This window comes from Phaenicophaeus curvirostris, chromosome 6 (assembly GCF_032191515.1).
Source record: "Phaenicophaeus curvirostris isolate KB17595 chromosome 6, BPBGC_Pcur_1.0, whole genome shotgun sequence".
In the NCBI taxonomy this organism is placed as follows: Eukaryota; Metazoa; Chordata; class Aves; order Cuculiformes; family Cuculidae; genus Phaenicophaeus; species Phaenicophaeus curvirostris.
In genome coordinates this window covers 4,760,532-4,787,542 of record NC_091397.1, presented here as the reverse complement: position 1 = coordinate 4,787,542, position 27,011 = coordinate 4,760,532, and the positions used below count along the sequence as shown (strand labels likewise).

The following is a 27,011-nucleotide window of genomic DNA, read 5'->3' as shown; positions in this document are numbered from 1 at the left end:
GGAGAAGGGGAGATTAGGGAGGAGGAAGGGGAGATGGGGAGGAGGATTGGAGAAAAGATATGGAGAGGAGGATAAAGGGGAAGGGGAGAGGAGGAGGAGGATGGGGTAAAAGGAAGGTGGGGAGGAAGATGGAGGAGAAGGAGAGATGGGGAGGAAGATGGGGAGAACGGGAGGGGGGGTAGAGGATGGGGAGAATGAGAGATGAGGAGGAGGATGAGGTAAAGCGGAGGTGGGGAGGAGGATGGGGTAAAGGGGAGATGGGGAGGAGGATGGGGTAAAGGGGAGATGGGGAGGAGGATAGGGAGAAGGGGAGATGGGAGGAGGATGGGAAGAAGAGGAGATGGGGAGGAGGATGGGGAGATGGGGAGGAGGATTGGAGAAAAGACATGGGGAGGAGGATAGAGGGGAAGAGGAGATGGGGAGGAGGATGCGGGAGAACAGGAGATGGAGTGGAGGATGTGGTAAAGGGAACATAAGAGAGAAGAGGAGATGGAGGATGGAGTGGGGATGGGGAGGAGGATGGGGCAGATGGAAGATGAGGAGGAGGATGGGGGAAAAGAAGACATGGGGAGGAGGATGGAGGTGAAAAGGAGATGGGAAGGAGGATGGGGTAAAGGGGAGGTGGGGAGGAGGATGGAGGAGGAGGAAAGATAGGGAGGAGGTTGGGAAGAAGAGGAGGAGGATGAGAAGGGGAGAAGAAGGGATGGTGGTGAAGGGGAGACAGGGATGAGGATGGGGAGATGAGGAGGGCTATGAGAGAGAAAGGGAGATGAGGAGATGGAATGGGTGATGGGGAAAGCGCATGTGTGAGGTGCTGGTCTTAAATATAGTTTTATGCATCTGGTATTTGAATTCTCCTTCATGAAGGGCTTTAATGGGAAATTCTGTGCTCTGTGGTACTGGTGCTTGTCACAGCTTGTCTTTTGGACAGGGGGTTGTCTGTCCTTCCTCTTAGGGAAGACTCCCTACAGCCGTGGTTGCAGAGGAAAGCAGGATTTGGCCTAAATCCAGCCCTGGAGCTCCAGCAGTAGGGGTGCTGCCCACCCCAGCACAGTCCCCAGGCAGCAGAGGGAAGACCATGGATCAGTGACAAGCCAAACATCACAGAGCCAGGAAAATGCACTGAGATGTAAGCGCAGTGGAGCATAAATGTATTTGCAATTTGACGAGCCAGGCTGAACCGGGGGGCCATGTACTCCTGCGTGCATATTGTTTTTCTTCCTCCTTATGCCTCTGCAAAGGATTCTTTTCTTCTTTTTCCCTCCCGCAGAAAAAATCACCCACAGCCAGAGCAGGGCTCTCCCCTCCCCTTCTCTCCATCCCTTCCCGAGTCCTGCAGCCTCCCTTCTGCCTCCTATTTTGTGGCCTCACCAATCTCACCCTGCTGCTGGCCCTGCTGGGGACCAGATGAAGACACAGCTATGTGTTTGTTCTCCCTTTGGTGACCTATATCTTCTTAACACCCCTCGACCTTTCAGGGGGTGTGGGTACCTCTTTGTTTCTGCAGTCAAAAGTTTGCAAGCTGAAGCTGGGGGCGGAATGCCTGACCCCCCTCTCCCTTTGGCTCTTCCTGCAAATTCCCTCATGCAGTATTTATTGCCCCCCTCATTTTACTGGGTGCTCCCCTGTTTCACGGGGCTGATACGTGCCGTTTCACCCCTACAGCATAGCCTCCCACGCAGGGAAGGAAATGGAAATGGCTTTTCAAAGGCCACCCCAGAAGAGGATGGAATAATACTCTCCCTACAATCTCGAGAGGATGCAGTAACACTCTCCCTATGATCTCGTCCTGCCACACAGACCTCCAGAGTCCTTTTTAGGGGCTGCAGAGCACAGACTCAACATGGGCATCCTCAGTGCCCCCCAGGTGCTTATCAAATGCAGTGCTACAGACTAGGAGAAGTCTGTCTAGAAAGCTGCCTGGAGGAGAGGGACCTGGGGGTGTTGGTTGACAGCGACTGAACATGATCCAGCAGTGGCCCAGGTGGCCAAGAAGGCCAATGGCATCTTGGGTTGGATCAGAAACAGCGTGACCAGCAGGTCCAGGGAGGTTATTCTCCCTCTGTACTCAGCACTGGTGAGACCGCTCCTCGAATCCTGTGTTCAGTTGTGGGCCCCTCACCACAAGAAGGATGTTGAGGCTCTGGAGCGAGTCCAGAGAAGAGCAACAAAGCTGGTGAGGGGGCTGGAGAGCAGGTCTTATGAAGAACAGCTGAGAGAGCTGGGGTTGTTTAGCCTGGAGGAGGCTGAGGGGAGACCTCATTGCTCTCTATAACTACCTGAAAGGAGGTTGTAGAGAGGAGGGTGCTGGCCTCTTCTCCCAAGTGACAGGGGACAGGATAAGAGGCCTCAAGCTCCGCCAGGGGAGATTTAGGCTGGACATTAGGAAAAAATTCTTCACAGAAAGGGTCATTGGGCACTGGAACAGGCTGCCCAGGGAGGGGGTTGAGTCACCTTCCCTGGAAGTGTTTAATGTACAGGTGGATGAGGTGCTGAGGGGCATGGTTTAGTGTTTGATAGGAACGGTTGGACTCAATGATCCGGTGGGTCTCTTCCAACCTGGTTATTCTATGATTCTATGATTCGATGAAATGCAAAGATGCACAGAGTTGAGCTGAGATTTAAAGGCAGAGTAAAAGCTGGGCTCTGGACATTCATGAGACATTAACCAGTGGTGTGTGCGGGAGCGCTGGGAGTTCACCAACCCACAGGGGTGCCGAAAAAGCAGCCAGCACTTGGTCTTCCTAGCAAATCAGTATGAGGCACAGGGCTCTCTGCTGCATCACAGCAACAGAGATCCTCTGGGCTGGAGAGGGCCTGAGCAGTTCGGCAGCTCCGTGGGGACCCAAGAGGATGGGGAAGGTGGTACGTACTGGTTCTGTGCCCTCAGACACTGACAATCCACCAGCAGTGGATGCACAAAGCCTTTCCATGCGGCCCCACACTGATATAAAGCTTTATTTTTAGCTCCAATATTAGCTTCTTGATAATTCCCAGAAATACATAGCCCTTCCCACTGAAATTGCCTTGGAGCTGGGGTCCAGCTGACCCTGGTGTTTCCAAGTTCTGTGTGTCCAGTTTGCTCGCTGCCTTTTGTTTGCAGCTATGGTTTGGTGCAAATCACTGCTCACTCTTGCTCCCTTCCTGAACAACCTAACAGGAATCCAGCAGTGTCCCCTAAGCCTGAGGACCCTAAATCACGCCGACAGCCTTCAGCAGAACGAGCAGTCAGGGTTTCCATGCGTGCTCCCTACCCACCCTCCTCCAACCTTGCTCAGGAAATGTGTCCACCTTCCCTGTTCTTCCTTTTTTTCCTCTGTTATTGCTTTGTTCCTTTATCTAAAACCCCAACATGACTCTAGAAGTTCAAGCTGACTGTACAGTCCAGTCTTTGTGTGAAGACAATCAAATGCATTGTGAATGATTTATTGAAAAGGTCAGGTCACAGAGTCATAGAATCATTAAGGTTGGAAAAGATGTCTAAGATCACGAATTCCTACTAAAACATGCCACAAAGTGCAATGTCTTCATGTTTTTCAAACACCTTCAGGGAAGGAGACTCCACCGCTGCCCTGAGCAGTCTGTTCCAATGCTTCACCACTCTTTCAGTAAATAATTTTTCCCTATATCCAATCTAAACCTCCCCTAATGCAACTTGAGTCTTTCCTCTCATCCTATCATGTCCTATAGCTTGGTGCTGCTCCATAGGTGCTTTTTGGTCCCTGTGTTGAAGTTGTCCCATACCAGCTGGCCATAGCACTGGAAACCAGTCCCAGGCACGTTTTGTTTGCAAGGAGAGACATTGCTGGGGTCAGCAGTGTGTGTGAAGAAGGATTTTATAGACGGGGAAGAGGCTCAAGGCACCAGACTGGCCTGTCCCCATCCTTGCCTGCAGCTCCGTGGTGCTGCCCTGGGGATCGAGCCCACTTTGCTGCAGAGAAAAATCTTTCAGAAGAGGGAAAAAAAGACATTTGAAGGAGTGTTGCTACCTGATCCTCCAGGTTCAGCACAAGAGAATCAAGCTGCTCCTAGTCCTAGCCACTGGGGTTTCCCATCTCTTGGGTCCTGCTCACTTTTCCTCTGCACTCCTGGCTGGTTTGCCCTCTGCTGATTTCTTCACGCGTGTCAGTTTCTTCTGGGGCCGATTCCACTGTCTTCACATCTTAGATTGTTGTGATAAGCTGGAAGAGGGATGCAGCATCCTTACATTTGTATCAGGATTGGATTAATTAAAAAGAAATAATCAGGAACAGAGAAAACCTCAGCATTAACCTGGCACTAGAACAGCTTCCAAGTAGGTGCGCCAGCGACATAAAAACAGCAATTTGCAACCCAATAAAAATAACAATTAAGCATTTGAAATACAAATATACCATTCAGAACAAGCAGATAAATGTTCAGACGCGTTCATTGCGAGGCTGAGGCTGTCTCTCAAATAAACCGACAGGTACAAAATAGCAGCCTGAATACTCCAGTTACACCAACAACATCACATCAGCACTGATGTTCCCAGCCCTGGGCAGCAGGAGGGCGTGAAGAGGGTTTGGGGAGAAGGATGGGGGAGGGAGGAGAGGAGATGGGGAAGAGGATGGGGAGGTGGGGAGAACTGGGGTGAAAGGGAAATGGGGAGGAGGAAAGGGAGATACGGAGGAAGATGGGGCAAAGGGGAAAACACATGTGGAAAGCGTTTGTTTGGTTTTTAAATTGGTCTTAATTTTTTTTTAATGGAACCAGTGTTTGGATTCTCCTTCAAGGAGGGCTTCCATAGGAAGTTCTCCTGTGGTACCAGTGCTCCTCATGGCTCTTTTTTCCACCATGGGGTTGTCCTTCCTTCCAGGGAAGACACCCCCCACCCCTCCCCAGCTCGTGTCTGCAGAGGAAAGCAGGATTTGGCCTGAACTCAGCCCAAGGTCTCCGGCAGCGGGATGCTGCCCACCCCAGCACAGTCCCCGGGCAGCAGAGGGAAGACTGTGGATCAGTGACAAGACAAACACCACTAAGCCCAAAACCGACAAAGCTTTTGGAGCTCAAATGCTGCAGTTGAGTGAAAAAATAACACACAACCCCCTCAGCCCCCAGCGTTTCCCTGCCCCTCGGCAGGGGGACACGTGCTGGGGACCCGGCTCAGTGGCAAGGGGACGTCGTGCCAGGTGGGTGCTGGTGTTGCAGAGCCTGGTGCGGTGTCCGGGATGCTCAGAGGTGATGGAGGTGCACCCCCCATGGCATCTACACTTCTGGGTGTGACAGGTGTCACCTGGGCAGGCAGAGATGTGGCCACAACCCCATGCACACCTGAGGCGGTAGCAGGTATCATCGCAGCCCCCCCCCCCAAACACAAAGGGGGCGGCAGGTATCACCCCCACCGCAAAAACACCTAGGGGGCAGCAGGTAACACCTCCAGCCCCCAAACACCTGGGGGCCAGCAGGCACCACTCCTACACTACGCACACCTGGTGGGGCAGCAGGCGTCGCACCTACCCACACACACGTGGCGGGGGGGGGGCTTCAGGACCCCGGGGGGACAGGAGGTATCGCCCCTACCCCACGCACACCCTGATGAGCATTAGGACTCATGGGGGGCAGGTGTCGCCTCAACCCCATATACACCCGAGGGGGCATTAGGACCCGGGGGGGCAGCAGGTATTGCCCCACGCAAACTCGTGGGGGGAGGGCACTAGGACCTGGTGGGGCACAGCGGGTACCGCCTCCTCGCACGCATCTATGGTCAGGAGGGCATTAGGACCCAGGGGAGCAGCAGGAATTGCCCCCCACCCACATGGGCAGGGGGAGACATTAGGACCCGAGGAAGGCGTTAGGACCCGGGGGTCAGCGGGTATTGCCCCACGCACACCCACGGGCGGGGGAGCATTAGGACCCGGGGGAGGAGCAAGCATCGCGTCCACACGTATGTGCGGGGTGGGGGGCATTAGGACCCGGGGGGGCAGCAGGAATTGTCCCCACACCCATAGGCGGGGGGGGGACATTAGGACCCGGGGCGGGGCAGCAGGTGTCGCCCCCACACTCATATGCGGGGGCGGGGGCAGGGCGGGACATTAGTACCCGGGAGGGCAGCGGGTACGGCCCCACCCGCACACAGGGGCGGGGGAGCATTAGGACCCGGGGGAGGAGCAGGCATAGCCTCCACACCTACGTACGGGGGAGGGCGTTAGCACCCGGGGGGGCAGCAGGAATTGCCCCCACACCCATACGCGGGGTGGGGGGGGGGGGTGGACATTAGGACCCGGGGTGGGCCAGCAGGTATCGCCTCCATACCCATGTGCGGGGTGGCATTAGGACCCGGGGGGGGGGGGTAGCGGGTATGGCCTCCCCCACACACACGGGCAGGGGAGCATTAGGACCCGGGGAGGCCGCAGGCATCGCCCCCACACCCATACGCGGGGGGCACTAGGACCCGGGGGTGGGGGGGTGGGGGCAGCAGGAATTGTCCCCACACCCATGTGCGGGGGGGGGGGGCGCATTAGGACCCGGGTGGGGGGCAGTGGATATCGCCCCCAAACCCATATGCGGGGGTGGGGCATTAGGACCCGGGAGGGCAGCAGGAATTTCCCCCACAACAATATGCGGGGGCGGGGTGGGGCATTAGGACCCGGGAGGGCAGCAGGAATTTCCCCGCAAGCATATGCGGGGGGCGGGGTGGGGCATTAGGACCCGGGAGGGCAGCAGCAATTTCCCCCACGACCATATGCGGGGGCGGGGTGGGGCATTAGGACCCGGGAGGGCAGCAGGAATTTCCCCCACGACCATATGCGGGGGCGGGGTGGGGCATTAGGTCCCGGGAGGGCAGCAGCAATTTCCCCCGCGACCGTATGCGGGGGGGGTGGGGTGAGGCAGCAGGTATCGCGCCCACACCCATATGCAGGGGCGGGGTGGGGCATTAGGACCCGGGGGGGCAGCAGGTGCCAACCCACTGCCGGCGGAGTGCGCTCCCGCGCGCCCCCTACCGGCGTCCTCCTCCCCTTTCCCTCTCCGTGTCGAATCTGCTGCGCGGGCGCGTCGGCGCGGCGAAAGTGCGGCGTCGGACGCCGGCGCCGCGTTTACCCCCGCGGGGGGTATTTCATCATGCGGGGGGGGGCCGCGCGCTGCCCATGCCGCTGCCTCCCGGTAGCGCTCTGCCCGCCCTGCTGCGCCGCCTCCGCCGCCTCGCCGGCCCCGCCGCCGCCGCCACCCGCTCCCGACACGCCCCGGCCGCCACCCCCATGGACGGACCGCAAGCCGAGGCGCTGCTGGCGCCGCTGCGGCAGGCGGTGCGGCACCAGGTAACCCGCGGGGGGAGGGAGGGTGGGTGGGTGGGGAGGGGGCCTTGGCTGGGAAGGAGGGTCCCACAGGACAGGGGGTCCCAGCAGAGAAAGGGAGGTTTTGGCTGGGGAGGGAGAGGTCTCACAGGAGCAGAGGAGGAGAAAGGGGGGGCTTCTGGCTTGGGGGTGATGGTGATGAGGATGCCACTGGGGGGGCCTCCTGGCTAGGGAGGGGGTCTTGGCTAAGGAGGGGGTCCCACCGGAGAAAAGAAGGGCTTGGTTGGGAAGGGAGGGGATCCCACCGGAGACGAGGACCCCATCAGGGAAAGGGAGGTCATGGCTGGGGAGGGCGATGTCACTGGGAAGTGAGGGTTCCTGGCTGGGAAGGGGAGGGGGTCCCACAGGAACAGGGGAGGAGAAAGGGGTGGCTTCTGGCTAGGGGTGGGGAGGGGTGCGGATGCTATGGGGAGGGGGATGTCCTGGCTAGGGAGGGGGTCCCAGCGCCAGAGAAAGGGAGGGCTTGGTTGGGAAGGGAGGGGATCCCACCGGAGACGGGGGTCCAAGCAGGGAAAGGGAGGTCGTGGCTGGGGAGGGCGATGTCACTGGGAAGGGAGGGTTCCTGGCTGGGAAGGGGAGTGGGTCCCCCAGGAGCGGGGGAGGATAAAGGGGTGGCTTCTGGCTGGGGGGTGGGGGTTGAGGATGCTCTTGGGAGGGGGGTGTACTGCCTAGGGAAGGGGTCCCACCGGAGAAGAGAAGGGCTTGGTTGGAAAGGGAGGGGTTCTGGCTGGGAAGGGGAGGGGAACTCACCGCGGAGGAGGGGGTCCTGGTTGGGGCAGGGGAGTGAGGGTCCTATTGGGGTGGGAGTTCCTGCCGGGGAGGGGTGTCCCGTCGGAGAAAAGGAGGTCTTGGCTTGGGAGGGTGATGTCACCGGAGAGGGGGGCGTCTTGGCTGGGGAGGGAGGGGTCCTGGCTGGGATGGAGAGGGGGTCTCCCAGGAGAGGAGGGGCTCCTGGTTGGGATGGGGGTTGAGGATCCCATCGGGGCGGGAAGGGGGGTCCCACCAGAGAAAGGGAGGCTTCCTGGCTGGGAAGGGAGGGTTTCTGGCTCGGAAGGTGTCCTGGCTGGGAAGGGGGGGTCCCACTGGGGACAGGAATCCCACCAGAGAAAGGGATGTCTTGGCTGGGGAGGGCAATCTCACCAGAGAAGAGGGATCTTGGCTGGGGAGGGGTATCCTACCGGGAAGGGAATTGGGGGTGGTCCTGACTGGAGAGGGTAGGGACCTTGTTGGGGAAGGGGTGTCCTGGCTGGTGGAAGGGGATCCCAGTGGAGAAAAGGTGGTCTTGGCCAGGGTGGGTGATGTCACCAAAGTGGGGGTCATCCTGGCTGGGGAGGGTGGGGTCCTGGCTGGGAAGGGGATGGGGTCTCACTGCAGAGGGTGGGATCTTGTCTGGGAAGGGGGTTCTGCAGGGTGGGGGGGCCTGGCTGGGGAACGAAGTTCTCGCTGTGTGAAAGCCTGGGCTCAGGTCCCCAGTGTATTCTCTTCTCCATCCTTGTATGAGGTGCTCTCTCTGGGTGTGTTCATTCTCCCTGCGGAGGAGTGTGGGTCCCTGTTTGCTGCCCTCTCACCTGCAACTGAGGGTAGCATGGGTTTGGGGGTTCCCTTGGGTTGCAAGGTCCACAGGCTTCTTCCCTTGGGGGTTCCCTGCTCTGGCAGTGGGTATGGGCACCCGGTGGTATGCCCTGTCCTTTCTGGAGCCATGGGCTGTGTCGGAGCTGGATCCATGTGTCAGGTTGCCTGGTTTCCTTCTCTTGGGCTCCGTGTGCCTCCTGTGCCCAGGTTAGGGCTGACCTAGTCACGCTCCTTGGGCCTCAGCTCCTCATCTCTGTGGGGAACAGCACAGGTTTCCTTATCCCATAGGAACACAGGACGATTTCCCTTTAGAGCAGAGTTTGTGCTGTGATTTGAAGGTAAACAGTATTCTTTAGAGCTGCATATTTGTCTGATGCAGTAAGGAAGATTAATTTCTTTGCATATTTTCCATTTTACATTCCTATTTATCTGAATATGTAGCTGTCTCTGATTAGTTGGGACTGCATCGTATTCTCTTTCCATCTGCTTCACAGATGAAGCTGTTATCCTACCTGAGAAGGATATCTTCTTATTTCCTAAGTGAATCTTGGTCTTGGCACCATCACTGTGTGTGTTCATGGCAGTTGGAGCCTCCTTGCAGCACGTGGAAGTTTCCCCTTCCTCCCCACTTTCACAGCGAGACCTGTGCGGGTGGGTTCCCCACATGTCCCCTTGCAGCATCTGAATCAGTCATCTTCTGCTTAGCTTCACGCATAGCTAGTTGTGTAATCCATGTATTTGTAGATTTGTGCATATCTTTTTTTCCCATTAAACGAGTGGATTTATGGGCCCTGTAATTATACCAATACCAGCACTTCAATGGGGTTTTATTATGAATGATTATACAGCACAATGCCTTGGCAAGAGACCTCCTTGTAAATAGAATGATCATCGCTAGAACTAGCCAATTTATTAATTTTAAAATCCTGTATCTTGGATGCTGTTATTTGCCTTTGAAACATTAACGCATCCTTTTTTCTGGGTGCCTGTGGGATTGAAACAGGAATGTGGGGTGCCAAATAAAGGGTTACTGGGTGTATTTGTATAGCTGGGACCGTGGATATTGTGTCGTAGAGCGGACAACATTAATGGATGGAGGTGTTCCCAGAAGAGGAAAGGGAGGGAATAATGAGGAGTGGGGTGGTTGATGTCTTACGATGCCTCAGTGTCTGTCAGCTCATGGGGAAGAGCTGTATTTCAACCTAAGGGGCTCTTAACCTATGGAGAGGAAAGTGAGCAGCGTCTCTTCCTGCAGCAGTGCCTGATGCAATAAGCTGCCGTGATCCAGGGGTGGATCCTTCTCTGTTTTACTGGTCTGTGGGACGAAGCTGCAGCAGAATTTGCCACATCGAGTGCTGCTGTGCACTCCTCCTCTGGGTTGGGCTCATGCTCATAGCTTTAATTAGATTGAGCCCTGTCAGCAAACATAATTATTTGCTTCAGTTGTGGTATTTTTTTTTCTTTCTCCTTATATATATCTGAATACTCTTGTGCTTATAGATCAGGACAAAGAGTTGCTGTGTGCTTTTTAGATGCTCAGCAAGGAGCAGGGTGATAACTCTGCTGAGTCAGCAGTAGCTGCTTTGCTCTTGCCTTGATGTTTTTTTTTCCACTGTCGACCCCAGGCTCAACAAAGGCAATTTGGACTTATTACTTTGAAAGGGGAGGTAGGGGGGGAAAGAGATGAGATCCCTCCCTCTGCCACGTTTCCCAGGCAGTTGAAGTCCTCAGCCCTGGAGTAAAACTTCCACATTTAGGTAGAACTGGTTAATGGGAAGGAAACAGCGGATTTGTTCCATTCTTGTAGCCAGCAGGGTATGGGAGCCTGACAGGATTCTTGCTTGTCTTTGTTTTCTTTGTGTGTTTTTGTTTTAATGCAGTCTTTTGAGTCTTCCTTCTTCCATTAATAAAATTAGCCTTTGAACCCCTTAGTCTCTGAAGCCCTTTTAGCTTTTCTAATCTGATTGCTCGGTGGCAGTCTGTGTATTCTATTCTCTTTGGATTCTCAGTTGCCTGTATCATTAATGTCAGAAAAGCTTAGAATTCATGAAAAAGCTGGTATTTTGAAAATGTACTTGTATCTTTGGATTGTTTTTTTTCCTTTTTGTTTTAATGGAGAAGTGCAAGGAAAAAATCTGAACTTAGAGCATCGCATTCTTAGAACATCCCATTTGAGAAGGCTTTGGCACCTCTGTGCTTTTTCCTCCTGGGTCAGCTCCTTTGTCCTTCCCACTAACTCAAGATAGAACTTGATTTTGGCTGAAGAAGAGTGAACTGTAAGGAAGACATGCAATTAGTTTATCTCCAAGCACAAGCTAGGCAGGACTCCTGAGGATCCTGTTCAGCAAAACATGCTGTTGGGTGTTTAGGCATTGAGCACTTCCCTGGGGTGAAGAGGGAGTTGTCCCCATAGGGCAAAGAGACCTTTGTGGAACCCTAACAACTGATGGTTTGAATTGGGCCAAGACCTCGATGTGAGCCCACTGCAGCGTTTTGCTGCCCTTATATATTTAGGCATTGGTGTTTTTTTTCCCTCCCATCCCAAAGTTAATGAACAAGTTTTAAATGTTGTTAAACAGTTTTTACAGATAAGGCAAAGCCTTCTCTGCTCAGCTTAGGCTACAAATGCCTGTCTTCTGTGAGACCTTCTAAAAATGTGTGTGCTTCCTAGCCAATTGTGAATAGATTTGACAGAGGAAAAGAGGTCTGAAATGGTCATAAATTTTGAAGAAAAGGGAAGGGGTAGAATGTTGAGAAGCCTTATTTCAGAGAAAGAGAACACAAACTGAGTATTAATCTGAGAATCCACTTGGTTTATCCTCCAAGTCAGAAACCTATGATTCATGGATATCTGTTGAGAAGCAGTGCATGCAGGAGACTATTTGCACACTGGAATTTAATAACAGGTTTGAGGTTTCACAGGAGTATGTGGGAAGGTGAATTTCCCTAATGATGTCCAGTTCTGGTAACTCTCAAATGCACGAGTGTTTGTTTCTCGCTTCTAGCGATTGAAGCAGCCTCTTGAGACCTGCGTAGAGAGTGAAGAGGCAGGGCAAACCCCTCATTTTGGATTGCCAGGGAGCTGAAAGGAAGAGAGATTTTGTCTATGATATTCAAATGATATTCTGTGATATACAGTACATCTTGTATTTTATCTCTTTTCTTCTAGGGAGAACTGGTAAGGAAGCTGAAGGAAGAGAAAGCTCCCCAGGTAGATATAGACAAAGCTGTAGCAGAGCTCAAAGCTCGGAAGAGGATCCTAGAAGCGAAGGTGAGTCTGGAAATTAAACTTGAGTTCCACAGTTTTGCCTGAAAAGCCTTTAAATCTCGACGTAATGCTTTTTTACAGTATTGATTTGGGCTAAACACTCATAGGAGGGTAGACTGCCTGAATCACTTCTGAAGTAGCTTGTGAGTTTCCAGGTAGTGACAATGTCATTCTTTCTCTGTTATGGTACTATCTGTTAGCGTTAAATCACAGTGTGTGAATGAAGAAGAGTTCTGGTTGTTCATAGTCAGAGCTGAAATTCATTGTGTTTGTTTCTAGTCACAGAATCATAGAATGGTTTGGGTTGGAAGGGACCACAAAGATCATCCAGCTCCAGCACCCCTGCCATGGGCAGGGACACCTCCCACTGGATCAGGTTGCTCAGAGCCTCATCCAACCTGGTCTTGAACAGCTCCAGGGATGGGGCATCCACTACTTCTCTAGGTAACCTGTGCCAGTGCCTCACCATCCTCACAGTATCACAGAATCAGAGAATGCCAGATTGGAAGGGATCTCTAGGATCATCTGGTCCAGCCTTTTAGGTGATACATAGTTTAAATGAGACAGCCCAGCAGCCTGTGAAGCTGAGCCTGAAAAATATCCAGTGTAAAGCAGAGATTATTCCAATGTTTAATGTTCTCATAGAGAAAAATTTCCTTCTGGCATCTAATCTTTATCTCCCCAGGAGCAACTTATACCCATTACCCCTTGTCTTTTCCATGTGACTCCTTGTAGAAATGGAGTCTCCATCCTCTTGGTAGACAACCTTTATATGCTGCTACATGGTAATAAGGTCTCCCGTAAGCTGCCTTTTCTCAAGGCTGAACAAACCCAGTTCTCTCAGCCTCACTTCATATGTTAGATTTCTTAGTCCTCTGATTATCTTAGTGGCCCTTCTCTGGATCTTCTCCAGCCTGTCTGCATCTTCTTAGTGTAGTGAGGACCTAAACTGAATGCAGTACTCCAGTACTTTAGTAAAAAATATCTTCCTCATATTTAAACTAAATCTGACCTCTTTCAGCTTAAAACTGTTCCCCCTCATCCTATAACTGTGCTCCCTGATAAAGAGCCCCTCACCAGCTTCTCTTGAGGCCCCCTTTAAGTACTGGAAGGCTGCTCTAAGGTCTCCCCAAAGCCTTCTCTTCTCTAGGCTAAACAAGCCCAACTTTCTTATCTTTGTTTACTGTATAGATCTTTTTTCTACGCAACAAGAGGATATGCTGTTCACTTTGGTGAGTTTCATTTTCAGGTTCTTTGTACAGCATTTGAATTCCCGGACAGGAACATGTTTCTTTAGAAACCATTGTCTTTGCTACAGTTTAAATAAGTTTTTGGAGATGTTTCAAATATCTTACGGTTTTCCTCAGCTTTAGAGAGAGGTTTGTATTGAAATTGTGGCCCTTTTTTAAAATGTGATTGTGCTCTGAAAAGTCTTTCTGCAAATGAAGTGATGGAACTTCCAAGTTTTTTGTCTTTAGATCAATAAACAAGTGAAAGTCAACTTCCTTATCCTGCGAGCTTCCCTCCTCTTCTCAGGCTGAAACAACAAAAACTCCTAAAGCGCAAAAGCAGTCAAATGTGCAGATTCACCCAGGAAGCTGCAAGGTTCTTTCTAATTTGTAATTCATATAAATACAATTATAGTTGTACTTTGGTGGTACTTTTAAAAATAAGTGAGTAAATAAGTAAATACATCAGTGCTTGCAACTAATTTACTGTGACAATGTAGATATCCCTGAAATGAAACCAGTTGACCTTATTTGTCCCGCAGATTCACGTGAGCACTCTTGGTCTGGTCTGGTGTTGTTGTTTACATACATTTAACTCAAGCAAAAAGATCTAATTTTTACTTAGTACTCCATGTAGAATTGTGTTGTGAAACCCGGATTGATAGCTAGGTCATCCTGGAGGAAGCAGCTTCTAAATGTTTTCCCACTTCTCTTTCCCAGCTCTCGGAAGCTTGATACAGAGAGATGTAGCAAGGCAGGTTAGGAGTGTTGGTATTGCTGTGAGTCCCGCCTTTCTGTTGGAAGAGTGCCTGGAGGATGCCGTGTAGAAACATGCTTGCCAGTTACACAATTTGCGGCGAGCTGCATCCCCATCAGTGGAAGAGCGACCTTCCAAATGCAGTGCCTGCCCTTGTGAGTGCAGCACGCTGGTACAGTCTTGACCCTGTTTCCAGCAATGCATCACTGTCACTTGCAACTTTAGCAGAAGGCAGCAGTGTGAATGCTCATTAGCTTTCGCAGTTGCTGGTGCAGTTTTTCTGTGATTCCACTTAAAGATAGCGAGCAACTCTGAATTTGAAGTTCAGAACAGGGCAGAGCACTTGATTGTTTAAAATGCTTTGGCCTATGTCCTCAAACCATATTAAATCAGTACATGATTCTGCTCATGTACAGGCTTTGGTCTTTCTTCATCTTGCAGGCTAACAATGGCATTTTTCTGCCTTCTTTTTATGAATGTATCTCTGTTTATGAGCGTGTGCTGGATAGAAGAGACTGGTTCTTTGACTTCTGCACCAGTTCAATAACTCTTCTCTTTAGGCAGTAGAAGAGAGGCTCTATGGAATTCTATCTACTCCAGTTACTCCTGTGCTGCTGTTTCTCCCTGCTGGTTCACAACTGGGTGGTGTCACTGTATGTGTGGGCAAAAGCCATCTTTGCTCTTAAGAAACCTCAGTCATTGTGAAATGTCATTCTGTGATTTTTAGGCAGTGTGCCAAATGGATACCCTTTCGGTGCTTTGTAAGTACTGTTCTGGTGCTTGCTGTCCTTTGTGTTCTCTGTCTGTCTTTGGCTCCTTCTGTCTTTTGAGCAAAGCTAGTCCTAGGCTTATCATAAAATGGCTTGGGTCAAAAGGGACCTTAAAGATCATCCAATTCCAACCTTTCTGTATGGGCAGGGACACCTTCCACTGGGTCAGGTTGCTCAAAGCCTCATCCAGCCTGTCCCCCAGGGATGGGGCTTCTATGACTTTTCTGGGCAACCTTCACAGTAATTTCTTCCTAATATCTAATCCAAATCTCCCCTATTTCAGCTTAAAACTGTTCCCCCTCATTCTGTCCCTGCACTCCTTGATAAAGAGCCCCTTTCCAGCTTTCCTGTAGGCCCTCTTTAAGTACTGGAAGGTTGCTGTAAGGTCTCCCCAGAGCCTTCTCTTCTCCAGGCTGAACAAGCCAAATGGTCTCAGCATGTCCTCATATGGGACGTGCTTCAGGCCTCTGATTATCTTTGTAGCCTCCTCTGGATTCACCCTAACAGATCCATGTCCTTCCTGTGCTGATACATGGAGCCCCAGAGGTACAGTGCTTTTAGAATTAGAGCATGTTTATTTATCTTTATAGATGCTAAAAAGAGGGAAGTTTGAAAATATTGGTCATGTTGTACTACCAAAAGGCTGTTCAAAATGTTCGTGTTGGCCACTTAATTCAGATCCTCCTAATTTATTAAGCTTCTTGTCTTAACTCTGCTTTAATTATCAGAATGTCTTTGTTGAAGAAAATCTTTCAAGTCTAATGATTTCGCTGATGGAGGTGGTTGCAAAAATCATAGGTTTTCAGATAAAATAGTGAGTTTGCTGTAAAACCATTCTATGAATCTGGTTAGGGCATTTAGGCACTCTGGAAATACATTTCCTGAGGGCAGGGGGCTGTGTTCATGAATGCTTATATTCTTTGTGCAAGTAGTTAAATACACATCTTTAGCAGAGTATAGGGATGGTGAGGTTCATAATCTTCGCAGTCAGAATTCTTTCATCTGAGGAACATTTTATTGAAAGCTTCATCTTTACTGAGAGTTAGATGTTTATATTCTGAGCTCATCACTTTAAGCTCTTTTTATAGTTGGGAGGGGGAAATGGGTCAGAAGAATTGCTTTAGAAATTGCCATTTCTCTCCACTTATGGTAAAGAGACCTGAGGATAACTAGCTCAGACTTCGATGTCTGAAAGTTGGGGCAGATGAGTCTTATCTCGAGTGTCTAAAATGCTGCATTCAATCATGTTCATAATTGAGCGCTGAACCCTCACTGTGACCATTCCACTTTGGAAAATGAGCATGTTGGCAGGATACCTTTGCTTCAAGATAATCTTCACAGACTTTTGACTTATAGGTGAATGGAGAGATTTCTCCTCCTGCCAGAAATGGGAGCTATTTACTGTTTTGGTTTGCTTGAATTACAGGAGTTGGCCTTACAGCCCAAAGATGATGTTGTGGACAGAGGCAAAATGGAAGACACGCTGAAAAGGAGGTTTTTCTATGATCAAGCCTTTTCCATTTATGGAGGTACTTACTTGAAGAAGTTTACATTTTAACCCCTTCAGGCTAACGTTCTGGTCTTTGTAGCTGTGAAGTGCTCTACTCTGGCAATGTTATATTAATGCAATATAAAATAATTTTTTAAAGTTGGCTTTAAACTTTCCTACTCGAGTCTGTAAGCCTTTCAGAAGTTCTTCCTTCTTGAATTCTTTGGGTGGGGGCTCAAATTTAGTCTTTAGCTTCCTGAATGTACATAATGAGCTTCAAAGTACGTGTTCTGAGCATTACATTGTTGAAGTTGATTGCTTTCCACAGGGGTAGGGTGCTTTGGCCTTTCAGGGGTGATCAGCTTATTTCCTTGATACCATTCATCTTTATCTGTGCTTTCCTAGGTGGGATAATGCTCAAAACTACTGTGAACTTTAGAATGTTTTACCTGAATGAACTTTGTCAATGAACTTTATTGAACAAGTGAACAAATGTGGCTGTTAAACCTCTTCAGGTGGCTGATTGAGCTTGGGGCAGGCAGGGGCAGTGCAGTGCCTGTATGGTTACTGCTCTTTCACCTAAGATACTAAAATAAATACTATGTATTGTTTTACTGGCTTTTGCTGTCTCTTTTTTTATTCTTTTTTTTGGTGTCATTGTGCAGATATCGCTGACAATAACACATTGCTTTAGCTTATGCATTATCACTTCTGTATTCAGATTCCTCCTTCAAATGTAATCCCTAAGTGGAGGAAGTGTGGCTTTTACAGTTGTTGATTTTACTTTTGGCCTTTATGTCAGGAACCTTTATGTAAAAAGCTTTCTGCAGTGAGCCATGTTCCATAGTCTATGCAGCACAGAGAAGCTAATGTTTCCTGCTCAGAAAAGGACCTCAGACTTAAACCAACTGATGGAAACGCTGAGAAGGGATAACATTCCCTCCAAACAATGCAGGTTCATATAATCTCACACCTACTAGGTTTTTTTACCTTTTTCTCTTTGCAGGTGTCAGTGGTCTGTATGACTTCGGGCCTGTTGGGTGTTCTTTGAAGAACAACATCATCCAAGCATGGAGACAGCACTTTATTCAGGAAGAGCAAATCTTGGAGATAGACTGTACCATGCTCACGCCAGAGCCTGTTCTGAAGTAAATATAGGTCTTTTTTTTCTGCGGTGTGTAATTTCTGGTCATAGTTGCTTTTTACAGTCTTCTGTGAAATTACCCACAGGGATCTTGAGACTGGTCACCCAATTTCATAACCCCCATTGCATTACAAAATAATTAGATATCAGTGCATAGGTCTATGTGAGAAGCTGTTGTTCCATAAATGGGGGAGAGCAGTGGGACTCATGTCTGAGACACTAATGTCTTAATGTCTCCTAGCAGTCCCATTAGGTAAGAAATTGCCGTTATCCCTTTTTCTAAAAGATGGAGAAGACAAGACGAAGGTTCAGGTGACTTGCCTAGGTGTGGGACAGCTGGGTTGTAGTTTAGGACAGCTGCCAGGTTGCTTGACCACCCTCCCCTTCTCTGTGGAGGGATGGCAGTAAGCAATGTGTTAATTGAGGTCTGAATGCAAGTGATGCTTCTGTAGCCCTGGGAATCGAAGCCCTCTTTTATCCACAAACCATGTAGAGGGACCATCTTCTGAGTTGAGGTCGTAGTTCGTACTCTGGACACTTTCACCTCCAAGTATCTTTACTAAGACTGTCAGCAGGTTTGCTAAATAAGTCAGGAGCTTTCAAATTGAGAGCCTGAGCTTTGCTTCACTTTGTATGGGTCATGATATAACAGGCAGAAGCTTTCATGGATCACTGGTATAAAGTAGTGGGAATCTGTCTACCTGAGCTATTGGTTACTCCTTACAACTTCATCTGTGTCTTGCTTGAATCATGATGTGGTTCCGAAAGGCATTAACTGTCATCTTAGTGACGTGTTTTAGGATGCAGATGTATTGTTATTTTCTTAGAGATCACGTTTTCTGTAGGAAGACACTGCTTAATGTGAATCTATAACCTGAAGCAAGAATGAGCCTGCACTTTGAGCATATAGTTGGAAGGACTTCTAGATAATGGTCTGTCCACTGAGATCACACAGTACTTGGGGCTGTCCGGTGGCAGTTTTCATGTTCCCTTTTTTCTGTTATCTTTTCTAGGACTTCTGGCCACGTAGACAAGTTTGCTGACTTCATGGTGAAAGATGTGAAAAATGGGGAATGTTTTCGTGCTGATCATCTCTTAAAAGGTTTGTTTTGTTCCAAGGCTTGGTGGGCTCAGGGATTTTCTTGCAGTGGTACAAACATGAGAAAAGGGTGTCTTTGTCTAGGAAGGCCAGTTGATGTGGGTGGTCATTCATATTTGTTTTTGTTGTTCATTAATCTTACCATACTTAGGATCTAAGTTTTCAGTTCCACACAAATATTGTTTTAGTGTCTCAAATGAAAACTGTTTTGTGTGTAGCTCCCTTGTGAAAAGAAAGATTGTCCCACTCTAGATTTAAGTGAGTTGTGTTCCCTAGTCTTCTAGCTTTTCCTTAGAAGTTAAGTATATAGAAACAATCGATATTGACATTAAATCAGTTTTCATAGTAGTCAGTTAGAATTTTTGTTTTATTAAATTTTATTGTTATTACTTGCACTGGGGAGGTTTAGCTTAGATATTAAGAAAAGTTTCTTTACTGAAAAAAGTGTTGAAGTACTGGAACAGGCTGTCCAGGGAAGTGGTGGAGTCACCATCCCTGGAAGTGTTCAGAAAATGTGGGACATGGTTTAGTAGGCATGGTGGTGTTGGGCTGATGGTTGGACTTGATGATCTTAGAGGTTTTTTCCAATCTTAACAATTCTATGATTAAGGAAGCCCATCTAACCTTTGCCCACTTTGCACACTGAATAGCATCATAAAGTGTTCCCATCCCTTCCACAGCCTGTCACTCATGAGCAGTACCTGCTGTTACTGCCACTAAAAAGTCAGATTGCTTATTTCCAGTGTGAGTGGAAATTCTTGGCATTGCCGTCTGCCTTTGTATCTCATGGAGGGTGCTGTGCTTTAAAGTAGAATGCAGTCTAACCCTACTCTACCAAGTCAGTACGTGCCTCTGAGTGCATTTGGATAAAATTAGCATTGCTGGCTTGGGATCAGATGTTGCTTTTAATTTCCAGTCTGCATAGAAAGAAAATAAGGAGGAAGGGACTACAAAGCCATTGCATGGGTTTAGAGGAATGAGGAGTGGAAAGAAAGTAGGTAAGGACCTGTTGTTTTCTCTGTGCGTGCCAGTACAGCAGAGTGGTGCAGCTCCTCACCTGTAGCTTGGTGCTTCCCTGATGACATGAGTGGAATTACCCTGGTAGATACTGCAAGAAACAGTTTGGCATACACTGAGGATCCTCCTGATTTGTTTAACTTCAGATTGGAGTCACTGGTGGTGTTGCAGTCTAAACTCACTACATGCTTTTCTTGTTTACAGCTCACCTGCAAAAACTTATGTCTGACAAAAAGTGCACAGCAGAGAAAAAGGCAGAAATGGAAAATGTCATCACACAGGTAGGTGCCTGTGTGGGGAGGGGAATGCTTTGGGGATGTGTGTGGAACAGAGGAAGTGCGATGCAGTGAGTTCAGAGGTGATGTCCCCTCTGTGTCTGTAAAGATGCTCACAAGTCTTTACCTCAGAGATTCATGTACTCTGTACATGCTCCTAAATACTGAAAACTTACTCATTAATAAATTCTGTAAACTTCACTAATCACATATTCCTCCTTCTATTTCAGGGGGTTCTGTATTAGTCTACAGTATTGCTACTGTATTAGTCTCTTGAGTGTTGGATTGGTAGGGCTGAATCGCTGTCCTTGTAACTGATGTGCTCTGTTCCACTTCACATCCTAGGAAAAAAAGGCTCGTTCTTCTGAATACCCCCCTGTACCTTTGTAAACCTCTCCCTGCAGGGTTGCAGTACAAAAGAACAGACACAGATGAGAATTTTTGTCAGGATTTTCATAAGCCCCTTAGCACTTAACTGGTATATTTTAAAGTTGTCTTGACTTTGAAGCTCTTGAGATTTGTTCCTCTGTCTGTAACACCCTACACAGATTTTTCCTGTGTTTACTCTGAGAATAGTTGGTGCTCCAGGCTGACGTTCCTGAGCAGCTGCATAGACATTTGCCTTTTTTCTCTTTGTTTGTTTTTATTACTTTGTTTTTAATGTTTTTCTCATGACTTCTAGGATAAACGGCATGCATAGAAAGAATATTTCTTTCCAGAAAGAACAGCTTTTTATTCAGTGTCTTGCAATGCTAAGCAGCTGTCATTAGGTTTTTCCACACTACAACACTGAACTTTGACTGTCCTTTAGGGGAATCTTGCTATTAATAAACTCTTTTTATCTCCTGGCTGGAGTTTTCTTTGATATATGAAGGATCATGACAATTAATGCTAGAAGCAGATCATTTGATTTTAAACTTGAACGTTATATCATAGACTCATTAAGGTTGGAAAAGACCTCTTAAGATCATCCAGTTCAACCATCAGCCCAACACCACTGTGCCTACTAAAGCATGTCCCGAAGTGCCACATCTACACACTTTTTGAACACCTCCAGGGATGGTGGCTCCACCACTTCCCTGGGCAACCTCCTCCAATGCTTGACAACCCTTTCAGTAAAGAATTTTTTCCTAATATCTGGTCTAAATCTGCCCTGGCACAGTTTTCTTTTCTTCCTGTTGCTAGTTACTCTAGGAGAAGAGACCAGCAAATCATTGCTGTACTGTTCTGTGTAGACCCTTTATGGTACTAAAGTCTAGAAACTACATTTATATGTACATGTATTGAAAAGGCCTGTGCATAAATGCACAAAATCATGCCAGAAACAGCAGCTTTTGTGTGGTTGGCTTGCAGTTAGACCTGTGGTTCTACTATTGCTTGGTTCACACCTTCCAGAGAAAGGGGAAGGTGAGGTCCCGGAAGGGGCTAACGCTATCCTACTTGTGAAAACATCTGATCGTTTCCAGATTGTTTTCAAAGCAAATGGAAAATCTTTCCCCAAGAGTCCCTGTTCTGCAGATTTGCTCTGTTTAACTAAAATGCGGAACAGCATAACCTCAGTATTGTGTTCCATGCAGCAAAAGAACAAGAAATTAATGTAGATAGAGCACTGCAGAGATTTTAGCTTTCTTCTTATTGCTATATTTTTTTTCCCCTTCCCAACACACTGCTTCCTGTGTTTTAGCTGAAACTGCTTGCAAGAAGCTGCTGGCGGGTGGTGACATTCTCAGAGACATCTCTTCTGCTTTACACCCACTCTTCTGCTCAGTGCTTGCATTTCTTTCTAGACTTCAGAATTTCTGTGGTTGCTGAGTTGTAGACTTGTATTACTAAAATGAGTTTGCAGATGTGCAGTGTATTCTTCATATCATCAGTTCAAACTTCAACTTGCTTGAGAATTGAGGTTAAAAGGGACTGTCTTGGGCAGGTGAATTAGAGCTGGGTCATGCTAAGTAAAAGATGAAGTGGACATAAGTCATTCCTCTTATCTTGTCTAGTAATTAAAATAATTTTACTGTGTTTTGATATTAGTTGGACAATTACGGCCAGCAAGAACTTGCAGATCTCTTTGTGAACTACAACGTGAAATCACCTGTCACTGGGAATGACCTGTCCCCTCCTGTTTCATTTAATCTGATGTTCAAGACCTCCATTGGACCTGGAGGAAACATGCCTGGGTAGGTAATGATATTATTCTGCTTACACTTGCCCTTCTTTGTGTTCTGCATCACTTGGAGTAAAAATCAAATCTCAAAGGGATTGAAATATGGAATTTATTCTTATCACAGAATGGGTTTAGGTTGGAAAGGACTTTGACGATCATCTACTTCCAACACCGCTCCCATGGGCAGGGACACTAACTGTAGTAGCCCTCCCCTGCCTTTCAGCCCCAGTCCTTGGCAGCTTAGCGTTTCTTGTACTCTTGGTGAGAGGTGAGAGGAAAAACAAGGAGCTGCTGCAGAATCACAGAAACACTTGAAGTGGCAGACTATTTGGATTACAGCTACGCCTTGCTGGTAGGAGTTGCTTCCATAAAGCCAGTTAACATTGGGTCCCCAATTTTCAGTGACTTCATGACTATGCCTGCTTCAGGATGAAGTTACTTATCAGGCTAATCTAGTGGCAGCATTATTATAAACCACTACTGGGTGTTTGTAGTTAGTGCGTGAGGATGTGTGAGATTCTGGTTAAATATTAGGAACACATTTTTTACTGTGAGGGTGATGAGGTGCTGGCACGGGTTGTCCATGTAAGTTGTGGATGCCCCATCCCTGAAGATGTTCAAGGCCAGGTTGAATAAGGCTGCGAGCAACCTGATCCACTGTAAGGTGTCCTTGGCAGGGGGAGTGTAACTGGATGATCTTTGAGGTCCCTTTCAACCCAAACCATTCTGTGATTCTATATGGAGGCTGTGATCTTGAGCTGGGGTCTCCAAAACTAAAACTGCAACCCATATTGAAAGTGGAGAATGTGATTCTTGCATATCTTCTGGGATGGAATCAGATAATCCGTGTAGGTAGTATTTGCCATGGAAGTCTTGAATTGCTGTAGGGATGGTAGGGGGCCTTACGCTAAAACCGCTTCACAGCTCGTGTAACAGGTGAGGTGTAGTCATGGTTTGCCTGCAAAATCCTTGTCTGTAAGCAGCCTGGTACAGCTCAGGCCTGCATAGGAAAGGCAGGGAGGGTGCATTCTTTCTGACCTCTGTGATGTAACTGGCCACTGTATTTCATTCCAGCATCTCTCTCCATTCCATGCTTGTATCTCAAAGTAGCCAAGTCATCCAGTTTACCTTTGAGAGTAATGGTAGAGTGCTGTGTTTGTCATTGTTTTGTGCCTAGAGTTAAAAGACTAGAGGAAAAATACCACCTTTAAGTTTTGTCGTAACTGTGTTTTTCTTTTCTCCGTATTTCCACCACCCTTTTATTACTCTGATTTTTTTCTCTCCCTTGTCGCCTTTCAGCTATCTGAGGCCAGAAACTGCACAGGGAATATTCCTCAACTTCAAACGTCTTCTGGAGTTTAACCAAGGCAAGTTGCCTTTTGCTGCTGCCCAGATTGGAAATTCCTTCAGAAATGAAATCTCACCCCGCTCCGGCCTTATCAGAGTGAGGTACTTCAAATTTCTTCTTTCAACAGAAGGGTACCTGGGAGCAGGTAGCACCTCCCTTTTGTTCCAGTGGTTTTGTATGATTGTTTAGCTTTCATGCTTTGTTCCAGAGGGCTCCTGATAAACTACCTGGTGAGTCTCAGGGTTCATGGGCAAAAGATCATTTGGTTGAGGTTTTAACTACAGTATTCTGCCTAAGCTTGGCTTAGAAGTGAGATCTGTGGAACAGCTGCTGTTTTAAAAACACCTGGGTTAAAGTCAGTTTTACTAACTAAATTTGGCTTCCATCAGAATCTAAACGAATCATGTTAAGGGTAGCTGTGTTCTCCACAGGACAAGCAGCTTTGCTTGTTCAACTATGCTCATGCAATTTACTTTACAACTGAAATGTGGAATCAAAACGTGATTGACCTTGCAGCAGTATTTCCTTGTCTCAGTTCTTGGGATTCTGCAGTTCTGCAACTTAACTGCAGGGAGGAAGTTGGGAGAGAGCCTGGCTCAGGACATGTCATTGTGTCACAAGATCAGGCAGTCAGGAAAGCTCAGTGTTACTGAGAGTTACTTTCAAAGCTTTCTGTCTCAAGCTAGATGTGATTATTGCATTTCATTAAGGATAAACCCTTTGTTTAAACTGAACAATTCTGAACAGAAGTCTCTTCCATCTAATTTAGAACAAGAGCTCCCATGTACAGTCAGTGTGGTTCTGCCACATGCACAGGCGGGATGTGTTGTAAACTCTGTAATTGATTAATACAGTGCCAGAAACGTCCCCAAGAGGCTGTGGCATTTTTAGCGCTAAAGGAACTCTTTGGGATTTTCGCAGTCCTCCTGTTCTCTCTTGCACATCTGGAAATAGGAACTTTTCTCATTGAAATGCATTTTCAGTCATCTATAAATTATATGCTTGTGGCACATTTATTGGAGACCGTGTTATTATGCTATCATAGCAAATTACATTCTGATGCCTGTGATTTAAAGTTAATGATTACCTAGAGCTTTCTTAAAGTTTCTTGTTAACAAGCTAATTTAGTGTAAAGTGATTTCAGACAAGAAGGCTAAGAATGGGTGTATGAGTATAGATGTATTAAAGACTGAGTTCTTGAAACAGAATGTACAGTACTGCTGGATGTAACGTCATACTTATCTTCAAGAAATTATCACCTTACCTGGCTGTTTTAGGCACCTCTGATATGAGTTAAGGCTGCTGAATCAATCGGTGGTTTACGCTTCATTGATCCTGTAGGAGATGTATGCTTCTAATATGGGCATCACAACAGTCTGGGAAAACTCCAGAGAACTTCTGAAGGTATTTCCAAAAGTGGTGGTCTCTGCTCTGAATCACAGTGGTGGCAACCATGGCCTGGAGATCTCTAGATGAATTTGTAGAAAGTTTTATTACAAATTTGAAGGTGGAAGTAAATCCTGTATCAGGACCTGTTCATGTTCCAGTCTGTACCTTGCCTTGGCTCTGAGTTTGTGTATATTTTTAAGCTACTGACTTGCTTATGAGGGATTAATGCCCAATCATTTATTGTTGGACATGTGAAATATTTCATATGCATGATTGTTTGTGTCCCCCTTAGGGAATTCACCATGGCAGAAATAGAGCACTTTGTGGATCCCAGTGATAAGAACCACCCCAAGTTTCAGAATGTGGCAGATCTCAACATCCTCCTGTACTCTTCCAAGGCCCAGGTCAGCGGGCAGTCTGCCCATGTAATGCGGCTGGGAGATGCTGTCCAGCAGGTAACGTTCTTCTTGTAACCACATGGAGCTTGCTTCCTTAAATATTGTTCTTGAGTCTAGCAGTGACTTTGAAAGATTTAACTGTTTAAGTGGAGATGTAGTACAGCTGTGTTGTCTGCAGAAATACAACAAATCATGACCTTACCTCCTTAGGAATTAATATCTATGTGGGGTTTTTCTTCTTTTTTTCCCTTTCTAGGGTGTGATCAATAACTCCGTTCTTGGTTACTTCATTGGCAGAATCTACCTCTTCCTTACAAAGGTTGGTGTATCCCCAGAGAAGCTGCGCTTCCGACAGCACATGGAGAATGAGATGGCTCATTATGCCTGTGACTGCTGGGATGCAGAGTCCAAAACATCATATGTAAGTGGCAAAGTGAAACAGCAAGTGGCACTCCCTGTTAGATTTTTTTAATGGTACAGGAAGGGGCTCTGTTCTATTTCTTGTTTTTTTAGGGCTATGAGTCTTATGTTTCTGTTCAGGCTCACGTTGGTATGAGCACGTTTACTGCAGTGGAAATACTCTGAGCCCAGGATAAGGGCACAGGTTAGCTCCCTGCAATGGGCTTACGTGAAGTTTATGAGCTGTTCATGCCTGTAGGTCCATGCTTCAGGCTCCTTTGGTGTGGAGCTTGAAGTTTCCTGTGGACATTGTACTGGTTGAATTTCATCTAGAATGAGAGGAAAGGTCCTGGTGCTTTCCAAAGGCTATAACCTTTGTAACAGCAGTGGGGAAGGATTTGTTTTGCTGGAGGAGTTACTCCAGGGCATATTCCTTCCTGCCAGAGCACTTGCTCTGCTTTTCCCACTTCCATGCTGTGAGAGAATTCATTCTTGCCAGTTCAGACAGCTGGTGCTGGGAGAAAAATTTCCCAAGGATTTTTTTATCTTCCTGCTGAGTCACTAAGAGCTTTTTGGTTTGGACGTTGTTGGGTGCTTTGTTTTTCTCTTATATCATTGGCCTGATTTTGAAAAATGTGTCATTTTTCTTTGAAGTAAACCAGCAGTAGGTAGCTAGGGGCAAGGCTCTCAGACTAATTTGAGATGCTCTTGGAGAGCTTTCAGGCCCTTTAAGTCTCAGACAAGTATATCAGTTGGAATGATCGTTTCAAAAACAACGTATTAGAAGGCATAGTATCTAGACTGTAGTGATTATGAGGTCACTCTCCTCTTTAAGGACACAAAATCTACTGTTTAGGTCGACTCTGAGTTAAAAAAAAAAAAAAAGTTATTTATTTATCTGCCCCTCGTGTGTAGTGAAGCACACGTTGTACTGCCTGGTTTAGCCTTTCCAAGGCCTCAAGGGTATGTTCAGACACCTGAAAACAGAATCCTAGAATGGTTTGGGTTTGAAGGGACCATGAAGATCATTCCAACCTCCTTGCCGTGGGCAGGGATACCTCCCGCCAGACCAGGTTGTTAATGTCCACATCCAACCTGGCCTTGAATGTGTTCAGGGATGGGGCATCCATGACTTCTCTGAACAACCTGTGCCAGTGCCTCACCACCCTCACAGGAAAATATTTCTCCCAATATCTAATCTAAATGCCCCCTCTTTCAGCTTAAAACTGTTCCCCCTTGTCCTATCCTTGCAATTCCTCCTCAGCTTCACCATCAGCCCCTTTTAAGTACTGGGCGGATAGCTAGAGAAATCTGTGTGGTCTAGTTTCAGTAAGGGAGTGAAAGATTGAAGGGTTTTTGCTGAGGTCTGTGGGGTGAGCC

At 47.6% G+C, this 27,011-nt stretch overlaps 1 protein-coding gene across 1 annotated transcript in view; it reads left to right on the top strand.

The window, feature by feature from the left end:
• The first annotated feature begins 7,074 nt into the window (after positions 1-7,074).
• The window catches only part of GARS1 (glycyl-tRNA synthetase 1), a 31,374-nt gene continuing 11,437 nt past the window's right edge, over positions 7,075-27,011 (top strand). The window contains exons 1-10 of the mRNA XM_069859234.1: positions 7,075-7,277; positions 12,055-12,156; positions 16,336-16,438; positions 17,405-17,546; positions 18,556-18,644; positions 19,863-19,939; positions 21,965-22,110; positions 23,397-23,546; positions 25,127-25,289; positions 25,489-25,653. Coding sequence (XP_069715335.1) covers positions 7,107-7,277; positions 12,055-12,156; positions 16,336-16,438; positions 17,405-17,546; positions 18,556-18,644; positions 19,863-19,939; positions 21,965-22,110; positions 23,397-23,546; positions 25,127-25,289; positions 25,489-25,653 — 1,308 coding nt within the window. The 5' untranslated portion in view covers positions 7,075-7,106. The remainder of the gene's footprint in view (positions 7,278-12,054; positions 12,157-16,335; positions 16,439-17,404; positions 17,547-18,555; positions 18,645-19,862; positions 19,940-21,964; positions 22,111-23,396; positions 23,547-25,126; positions 25,290-25,488; positions 25,654-27,011) is intronic.